The sequence below is a fragment of the Neltuma alba genome, unplaced genomic scaffold, assembly GCF_004799145.2.
Source record: "Neltuma alba isolate B1F8T4 unplaced genomic scaffold, ASM479914v2 tig00012152_pilon, whole genome shotgun sequence".
Taxonomy (NCBI): Eukaryota; Viridiplantae; Streptophyta; class Magnoliopsida; order Fabales; family Fabaceae; genus Neltuma; species Neltuma alba.
The window spans coordinates 74,997-85,907 of record NW_021636700.1 but is presented as its reverse complement, the minus strand read 5'-3'; the positions used below and the strand labels follow the sequence as shown (position 1 = coordinate 85,907).

General features: G+C 29.7%; 1 protein-coding gene across 1 annotated transcript; it reads right to left on the bottom strand.

Moving 5' to 3' along the window:
• Window positions 1-1,622: 1,622 nt before the first annotated feature.
• LOC114723737 (BURP domain-containing protein BNM2A-like) lies at window positions 1,623-3,025 on the bottom strand. Its single transcript, XM_028909969.1, has 2 exons — window positions 2,911-3,025; window positions 1,623-2,714 (listed from the first exon to the last, which is right to left on the bottom strand). Exons 1-2 carry the CDS (start codon window positions 2,971-2,973, stop codon window positions 1,854-1,856), a joined length of 924 nt encoding a protein of 307 aa, XP_028765802.1. The 5' UTR covers window positions 2,974-3,025; the 3' UTR covers window positions 1,623-1,853.
• Window positions 3,026-10,911: the final 7,886 nt, after the last annotated feature.

Genomic DNA, 10,911 nt, shown 5'->3' with positions numbered 1-10,911 from the left:
TCTCTAGATGATAGTGATTAGTGAACGCAAAAATAAAAAAGACAAAGTCAATGACAACGAGCTTAATTGATGTATTTATTTATAATATATATATATATATATTCATGTTCAACTTCATTGTCCATCCTCACCCCATCATCTTGGCAGCTCGTATTCTGACTTCAACAAACGATTATTATTCTAAATCCAGCACAGTTCACATCAATACAAATTACGAAGGTCAGAAATTTTTTTCTTTTTGCAAAAAAAATCTTTAATCATCAAACATAATACTACTTCCTGTCTTAATTATAAGACATCGTTTATACTATACTAATGAAGTTTTATAATTAAGATAAGGGGTAATAGTCCCTTTCTTTTTATAAGGAACAAATGAGAGTGTAATTTAGTTCCTTATCACAAGAACAATTTGCCTTTATTTAAAACATTTATTATTTTTTTAATCACCTGTATCCTTATCAAATGCGAGACAAATATTCTCTCATTTTTTTCATGTAACTTTCTCAGGGCTATTATTGACAAAAATTCATTTACCTACATATTTAAAGCGTAAAACTAAATTAAGTTACCTTTTTGATATAGGAAGCAGGCATTTGTTTACATTAATCACGTTCATAAATTAAAAAAGATCATTTGAAATTGTAGCCTCAAGTAACTATCTTACGCAAACTGACAAATAAAATGACACGATCACATCCACCGCCATTGACTTTCATTTTATGCAAACCTGCCATGGAGCTGAATCAAAGTCACGATTGATCACTAAAAATTCAATCTTATTCTCTTTTCTTTTTTGTAGAATTCGCTTCAAACTTGTCCTCTTTTTCTTTTTAATAAAATCCAATTTTGATTTTCCACCAAAAAAAATGAATTTGCTCCTCTTCTTTTTTTTTTTTTTAATAAAATCATTGCGACGCATGTGGGGAAAAATCAATTAAAAAAACTGCACCGTCTGGAAAATTGACTCCCGTGAGTTTGTGTGATGTTTGAACTCATTGTACCAATCTCTTTATTTTGTGCAATTAATAATGGAAGATAAGGCTTCGTTAATATTTGTTGACCTAAATAACGAAGAGTTGTTTTTCTCAAATAGTAATATATTTAATTTAAAAGTTATACGAATTAAAAAATTAGACACTGAAGAAGCTTTAGTCCTATTAATGAATTTGTCTTTGTATTACTTGAAACTCATTATAATTTTTTGGAATCTGGAGATCTAATTGCTCGCATTCTTCTCTTTCTGTCATATCGCAAAAAATATTTTGCTTTCATTTTGATGAATATTGTACATATATTTTCTATATTTATATTTATTCCATTAAAAATGTTCTTCCAGGCAGACCAAAGAAGACCCAAGTGATATGGACAATAGTCTAGTCAGCTCTTTAGCATTTTGTTAATTAAATATTATTTTAAGTTCTTATTATAAGACTCAATTGACCAGTTTAAAAAGATTAAGTAAATTATTAAATTACCAATCTCTTTAAAATATTTATGTGCATCATTAGATTATATGTCAATTTGTAAAAATAGTAAATTAGTTTGAAAAAATTTGATAAATATAAATACTTTAAGATAATTTAGCTTCCTTAATTTCTCCAAATAAATCAATTAGTCTCATAGGCAGCACAAAGGTTTGTCATAAACTAGCAGTTTATCAACACAGAAGCTCGTACAGCTGATAGCTAGGCTTCAGTGGTTTTACCAAACAACTTTAAAGAAACACTGCCTAACATATGATCTATAAACTATACTTAAAAGTAAGAAGAAGAGTTTTCCGCTAGATGTAGAGACTCCTCACAAACTTAACATATCATATCTAAATCTCACTATTCTGTGAATGTTATTACTTATTAGAGAGCAGAAGACAGAGGAACCCAGACAAGGTTATCAGGAGGGAAGAAATGGCAGACAGGGGAAGTTCCAGGCTGAACCTTAAGGACATCGAAGGCCACATGATCTTTGTTCCACATAGATGTGTCCATGTGGCATATTGCAGGAGCTTTAACTCTTGCTCCATCCTCACCCTCAAGCATGATCACAAACAAACAAGTATCGCTCTGTTGGCTATGGCAGTAAAAAACTGCATAAGGGTATGGCAGAGGATGGCACCCTATAACTCTAGGGACAGAGATGTTCTTAACTTGTGAAATTGTGTAGTTTTGTAAGGGAACAGAGGAATTTGTGAGGTGGGTTGTGGACAACATTGAGAATTCAGAATTGGGTCCGAAGATTTGTCGTGTAGAGTCAAGGAGGGATTCCAAGGAAGTGGCACAGAACTTGGTTTCGCCTTCCATGGGTGGGAATTCACAGTGCTTGAGTGTGTATTTCATGGCCTTGGCTTGAGGGGAGTGTTTGGGGAAAGAGAAAATTTTCAGGAGGGAAGGGAAGTGTTTGGATGAGAAAGGGATTTTGTCAGATTCTTCTCTGGGAAGAAATTTCGGAGAAGCTGAAGTGTTTTTCTGGGCAAAATAGATTGGCATTTTCTTGCCTATTTTCAGATCATTTGGGGTGAAAAACACATTCAGTTCTGGGTCCATATGATTGTGATCCTTTCCCTTCATCTTTTTATGTTCTTCTTTTCCAGCCTGAGTAATTTTAGGAAGAACATGGCCATCTGTTTCAAGATTCTGCATATCAGTTGATGCTTCTTTCAGTTCAACATCTCTCCCAAATGCTATTGTTATATTTCTAGTCCCACCGTCATATGCGAGCTGCAGATTTTAATAAGGAAAAAGAATGAAACTGAAAATTCAGACACAGTAGTAATCCGAGCTATCAACAGAAACAGAAACAGAGACTCTCTAAAAACTGAAAATTACATCATAAATCAATAAAGTCAACAAATAGATAAACAATATGTGTGTCAAACAAAAGTGATTGATTGACGAAATTTAGATTAATTAATACCATAAACAAGAGAAGAGCACCGACGAGGAAGCTCCAACAAGCCAGTCCAAGCCTGGTTTCCATGTGTTTGTGTTGGAAGTTGAGATCTTCGGCAAGTTGCAGAAAATGAAGAGAAGGCGAAGAGATATGTACTTGAGAAAGGCATCTTCAAGGCTAAAGTGGCCGTCCTGTTCATTAATTATTTAATTTTATCTGATGATTTGATGCAGGGTTGCGGCATTAATTGACTTTATTCCATTAATTTCATTTATCTTTTTTTGCCAATACCATTAATTTCATTTAAGTTAGAGCAGTTTCAGCGTTTTCCTCTTTAATTTTTTTTTCCTTTTCCCCCTTCTTAATATGGATCCAGGCCCTGCAAGTCTGCATCTTCAACACTTCGCCACTATGTATTTGACCTCGTTTATAATCATTCGTGGCTCCATTAATACTCCTTCCTTTTTTTTATAGGAGTTTTTTTTTTTTAAATTAAGGGGGATGGATACAAACGGGAAACAACGCACAGTCTCCCTCTTATTAGGCAACTTTTATGTCACTAGGTATAAAATTATTAACTTTTTTATGTCTAAATATAAGGGGTTAATTATATTCCTTTGATCCAATTTCTAAAATAGAGAGAAGATTTTTTGTTGTTGTATTTATGAGCCATATTAATTTTTTCATGGAAATGTACAATTTTATTATTATTGTGTAAACTTTGTTGTCATGAGATACAGCAAATATTAAACAAGAGTGTAAATTTTAAGAACAAGCCTATACTAATTGAATATGATAAAAAAAACAAAATGAAAAGTTAGGCTACTTTTATGCCTTGTTAATTGAATAACTACGTTTTAGTGATATGTGTAAAACTATTGAAAACATTTTATAAAAAAAGGACAAATGGAGTTATTCTTAGAAAATGATCATTGATATTTTTAAGGACAAAGGTGCATTAAACATTATGATCTTATTTTTAAGATGCATCTACTACGTTAATCTTTTTTATTATGCACATAACACCCTGATTTTATTTTTCGAGTGCATCTAACACCTTAATGTTATTTTTTAGTTACATCTATCACTATAGTCTCTAAGATGTTGGATGTTCTAAAAATAACATTAGAATGCCGGATGCACAAAAAAATAAAATCAGGATGCAGCGGATGCACCATACAAAATATGAAGATACTAACCACACTTGAACAGTAAGATAAGGTGCAGATCACCTTTCCCCTGTTGTTAAGCTTACAAAAAATGTGTTACTTTCTAATAAGCATATACAAAAATGGACGACTAATTGAGCGGTTGTGATTGATTAGAACTGTTCTTGGCGTATGTAAGCATGTACAGCAATCCTTTAGATTCTGAGTCCATGATTAAACACAAAAGTGGATGTTACTAGTTTCAAAGGAGGAAAATGGGTGTGGACAGAGAATGGAAAGAATCCGTGCTTATAAACAGTTGCTTCAAGGTGTGAAAATGGGACATTTTTGAGTTTGAACGGATACAAAGAAAGAATTCCAAAAAAGAATAGGTACCAATTGCACTTTGGAATTTGCACCCCACTTCACATAACAACTTCAATATTTAATTAATTAAAAAATGAGTAATAAAACAGCCACCTTGGTTACTGGCAAGCATATAAACATTAAAGTATTAAAATTTAAACAAGATTTGCCTGAATTCACGTCTCCATATCTCAAATTCAAAGAGCTGCTCAATGGAATCCTTTGACTATTCTGTTGTTGTGTGTCCCATCTACAACATGGGAAACATAGAATGTTGGCCTACACTGTTCCATCTTCATTCGTCACAGCTTCTGTCATTCTCCTCATTCTCAACCCTTAGCTTCTCACCATAAATTTTCCAAATTCCACACACCCACTTATAATTCTGACCTTTAACATGAAAGTTACTTTTTTATCCTATTTATAAGGTACTTCTAGCATGCTTCAAACAGACCAATAAAACCTTTAAATTTCATTAACTCTCATTTAAAATTTAACAACTTTTCAACTTTATTCCTGTTTAATATATATTATACCTCATATAAACAAAATCTATATAATAATAAATGGGGGGTAAAATTTTTCATACAAAAAATTTCTCTCACTACTTTATAAATTAAACCAAAAAATGTCTTCTCTCTTTGCCCTATAAATAGGACCAGAGGAGTATTTAATTAGTTTGAATAGATTAAAAAATCAAATAAAATTAATTAATTATAGCATATGTAACATGATTTATATGAAATATTTCTATATGATATTAAATCATATATCAGATTACAAGTTAGATAAGTTAGTTTAAATAAATGAAAAATTTATGAAACAAAAGTGGATTAGAATCTTATAATTTTGGATCAAATTTAATTCCCAGTTAACTTTTTTTTTTTTAAATCATGAACAATATTTGTCTGTGACAAGTCCACTAGATGTGGAATTTTATCAAATGGGAAGGTCGTGGTTCATTATAGATCTCACATGAAACACATACCAATCAAAGTGACCAACCATTCGCTTCCAAGGGTCACATCTTCAGATCAGGTCAACCAAGCATGAAAAAAAAAAAAGAATTCCAACAAGATATGAACATTTTTCTTTAGGAGTATTCTTTCCTTCAAAATAATTGCGTCTCATATTCCAGTATCATATATTCATATATACGTCTTTAAAAGGCAGCGCATATTTTTAGTATCTTTAAACACTCCAATTACATTTTCCCCACTCAAAATACGCCCCAAAAAAATGCGTTCTCTCTTATCTCCAATATGTTGATGTCTAAAATATACATAAATCGTCAGTTGAGATAGGACGTGTTTGCTTCCCTAAGTATTGAAACAAACACAATAAATGATTACATGAGGTGTCAACTTTTGATATACACACAATCACTCATCTTTTTCGTATTTATTTTTAATTGTTTTCATACTTAATTTAATTAATTTGCTTGGCCTACAAACATATCAATAATATAGAGGAAAACCGCTGCCTCACAACATGTGGATGAACAAATAAATATATTTACCTGAAATCAACCCCAGTATCACTTGGCGGGCACCATCTTTTAAATAGATGCCCTAACATTTAAAAGGCTAAATACTTAATTAATTAGTCATGGTTGAGAAAAATTGCCTGTGATTTGGCCTTGTGTAATAATATCCTTTGAGCAAGACGTGTATTGATATCTCAAGCATGCAGCTTTAAATTCTGCCACGGAAGCCAAGTTCCCTTTTTACCAATTTTGCAACACAAAACAAAGATATCACCCCAATCCTTAATATATTAAAAAAATTAGTTAAGTACATTTTCTTGAAGTATCATTTTTAATTAATCACTTGAACGAAAACTTTTTTAATATGTATAATCAATAGGGATATATTGGAGATTAAATTACGAACTAAGGACTAAAGAAACTAAATAGATTGAGATTTCATATTTTTGATCAAATTCAACACCTACCCCGTTCTTAACTAGAGACAGGAGGGAGTAATTTATTACTCCGCGTAAGAATTAATCATAAATGTTTTGCTCTGTTACGTTTTCTAAAGAGAAAGGATAATCTTGGATTATTCTCCAATTTTTATTGATACCTTTGGATGAACCAGATAGCTAGACAACGCCAAGTGCACAAGCACGTGCGTATGAGTAAACCATATATTCATGATGATTTGGGAAGCTATTTGATAAAGTGAATAATGTTTTCACTATAAATCATATCAGAATCACATGCTCCATCACCCCATTTTGGACTTGTGCCTACCCAACTTGTAATTCCCTCTACACTTATATTCATAATCATCCCCACAAAAGTTGAGTTGAAACTTAATGTGGAAGGCACAAAGCCCTCAACTTTAGCTTTCTCTCTAAAGTTTGATTCTCACTGCTTTAATTTCCTTTGTATTTTAACATTTTGATGTTGATATTCAAAATTCTCAGCCTCCACGTTTCAATGATCCAACGTGTTTTAGCTTAAATAGATAATATCATTAATTAAAAACAAGTTTAATTTGTCCACAACAAAAATTTAATTGCAGTGTGCCTTTCGGGGTGTGTGTGTGTGTGTGGAGTGGAGTGGGTATATATTCAATGATATCCTTTTGTTTTTGGCCGTGACATATTCAATGATCAAGCAGCGTCCTTTTTTTTTTTTTTTTGTGGTTAAGTTCGGGAGATGAATATCACGTCTATCTCTTTTTTGAAGATATTAAATTTTTAATTTTAATTTAAACGTATAATAATCACTATTTTTAATTTAAATAATAAATAAAAAAAGGCTTAACCCGTTCAATAGTTATGGTCTCGCACACTTGTGCAACCCAATAAACTGTTAGATTTAATTATTTAAACCGACAATTTTATTATTGTTATTAATTGTTGGATCCGTGCTTTTTTGTTTTATTTAAGGGATAATTAATATATTAGTCCTTATAGTTTCAACTGGTTTTTAATTAGGTCCCTATAATTTTTTTTCTTTTTATCAGGTCCTTATACTTTCATGTATTTTTAATCAAGTCCTTATAATTTTTTTTCTTTTTATCAGGTCCTTATTTGTTTTACTTTGTTTTTAATTAGGTCCTTGTAGTTTTTATTCTTTATTTTACAAATAATAACATTTTAAAAATAATAAATTATTGTAACAATCTTATGTTAATATTCTTTTAAATTTTTAGTTAAACAAATATATTATTTATTTTCAATTCGAATTTTTATAATTATAAAATTCAAATTATAATAATAAATTTTTCTACAATTAAAATATGATTATAAATAATTTATATTTAAGTATAATTATTATTCTGATTATTTATTAATTACTAAATGATTATATTAATTATTTGTCCAATTATATAATTATTAATTTAAAAATGAAATTAATTTTAAAGAATAAGTTAATAAATAATTTTTAAAAACTACAAAGCACCTAATTAAAAAATAAGTGAAACTATAAGGACCTGATAAAAAGAAAAAAAAATAGAAGGGTCTAATTAAAAACACACGAAAGTAAAAGAATCTGATAAAAAGAAAAAATTTTATAAGGATCTAATTAAAAATCAGATAAAACTATAAGGGCCTGGAGATTAATTATCCCTTTATTTAATCAACATTTCGCTAACAACTAAATGTTTAATAGCGACCTTAAACTTTGTTAGATCACGTGATTAGTTTTTTAATGGGTGTAATGAACTTGTTGGATTAAACTTGCGGAGTTAGTTTTAGATATTTGTATGTAAAGTATAAAAAAAAAGGTCTATTGCCTAATTGATTGCATTATACTACATATGATGAAGAAAACACAACATTTAATTTAATAAATAAATAGAAAGTAAAATGATGGATTGTTAGGAGGACAAGTAGGCACTAAGGTAGGTTGACTAAGAAAAGGAGTGGACTTTTGAGAGGGCCAGGTAGATCACAACCCACCATTCTAAATATAAAGCCTGTACTATAATAGGCATTACATCCTATGATTCAGCCCATAAGCAACACAGACAACCTTTTTTTAAAAATATATATGTATATAATTTAAATAAATAAACTTGTCATCATCATTATTTTTGGTGATGCACCTTTTGAAGTCGGCTTTATTAAAACTTTTAAAAAATTTAAAAAAAAAAAAAGAAAAGTCAACCCACCGTTGTGGCAATTTCTTTTATTCCTATCTCCCACCTGCGATTGTCTTTTTTTTTTTTCCTTCCTAGAGTATAGATATCTTTTATTGAAAGCAATCATATTCGAGGTACTATCAAGTACTAAATGTGGATATCTCTCCTAACGAAGATTCAAATCTTGGTTTATCACATTATGAGAAACTAACCCCTTCCGCTAGACCTAATCCCCGTTGATACTTGCGGTTGTATCTCTGTCTAACCTTTTTTTTTTTTGGTTCTATTGTATTCATTTCATATGATGCATAAAAACATTTTTATTCCAAGTTATTCTACAAAAAATGTCTTACGTTTGTGTATCTCTTTTTTTTTCCACGTAAAAATTGTTTTTGTACTAATGAAGAAAATTAAAACATGAATACTATATATGAATTCAAATACTAGTATAAACGATGGTATTAGAGGGAAAAAAACGAAATAGTCAAATAAAATTAATTAATTAATTAATTAAATAAAGGGCCGACATAGTGTTGGACCGAATATATCAGATCCACCCATGGATTACAGAGCGCCATAATCGAGGGGCAGCACCTCCCACTGAATCGACAGAGTTTTCTTTCTTGTATTCCTAGAATCTCATGCTTGGCCCTTTTTTTAAATAATATTTTAATAATGTTGTACTTTTAAATGAAAAATGAACAGTATATTTATTAGGCCAAGTTCATGCATAAATTTACAAGCACGCACATATTTTAACAACTAATAATAGTAGACAAAAAAATTTTAATATTTAATAGATTTTACATGTATACATAAACATTTTAATAACTAACAATATTAAAATAAGAAATATTTATATGAAAATTTATAAATCCTAATTTATATTATAAAAATCCTTACAAAAACTTACAAGTGTTTATATGTGAATTTAAAGAGTATAAACGCATTTTAATAAATAACAATAACAAGAAGTGCGTGACTTCTGTTCAACAAATAATATATAAAATTACGTGATTCTTGCAAATGAGATTGGAATGAAGTGCTTAAGTTTTTTTCATACATATTATTATCTAATTTTCGATAAACTTATTATTTCTGACTTATAAATAATACATATATTTTCAAAAATTTTTGTAGATTTATTAACGATTGATTATTTCGAATCAAATATGTACCACGATTTTCAATATTGTAATGGCAAGTCATAAAAACTGTATACTGTATATGTTTGTTATTTATTGGAAAATATATAACCGTATCACAATCAACAATCAATCATCAATGCATATGTATATCTATATAAAAAAGAAAAATCCATTCTTCTGGATTCATATCAGGCGACCGTAATCTGGCAACTTTGAATACCACCATTTTTTATACTCGCACTATCAATATGGAATATTGACTAAGTGCGGTACATGTAACGTACTAATGCAACTACTCGCTAGTGGAAGGGGAAAAAAAAAGCCAAAAGAAAAAAAGGAGATTGATTTGAGGGGGTGATTTATAAATAATTTTATAAGTGTTATTTAAATCTGAAATATATATTTTAATCTTTATCAGCTTTCAACATTCAATTTATTTAATTTTTTTGAATAAAAAAATATTGACCAAAAAAGGTCAAAAATATGTCATGAAATATTATTAAGGGTTCAGTTTCCATTCACAGGTAAGATAATGATAGATATTAATTTAGGGGGGAAATGGAGAATCCAAAACATTTTAATAAGTTTTGACAATACTAAACTTATAAATAAAAATATATTTTTATTAAAAAAATATTTAATATTTAGTAATTTTAAATTCATTTTCAAGTTTTTGACTGAATAATATTAGAAGTGTAACGACCATCTGCATTTTCCTTGTTGGTATGTCAGCATGACGACCCATCTTACACCTCTAGGGAAGAACTTGTGAGTTCCCATCTCATAAAGGAGGACCAGCCATCTCCAATCTCATCTAGAACCTTAACGTGGCCTGAATTTTAATAATAAATAAAATAATAATAGTTTAACGCAGATTAATTTCTGCCAATGTTAAAATATACTATTAATGTCTCGGATGAAAATAAGAACTATAATTGATATTTTGTTATGGCCTATAATTAATTATTATTCTTAAATTTAACTAAAATTTCAAAGTGACTATTATTTTGTTCTCCAACTCCAAACATATAAGATATCGGAATCACTCACAGCCTCCCATAAAGTGATTCTATTTTGGCCGCATACTCTCCATCTAGAACAACCCGGAGGAGAGGACTATGAAGTTTTAAAATTGAATTAAAAAAAAAAGTGTTACTAGTTAAAATACCTTCAGATATATGAAGGTTTCATAATAAATATCTGTAAAATACAATTTTGGTCCTGAATTTTTTTAATTATCAATTCAATTCTTAAACTCGGACTCAA

Excerpts from the sequence above, each read along its gene's own strand:
- LOC114723737 (XM_028909969.1), bottom strand. The coding sequence starts at position 2,973 with ATGGAAACCAGGCTTGGACTGGCTTGTTGGAGCTTCCTCGTCGGTGCT. Across the intron at positions 2,715-2,910 it reads GTGCTCTTCTCTTGTTTATG|CTCGCATATGACGGTGGGAC; the intron begins GTATTAATTAAT and ends TAAAATCTGCAG.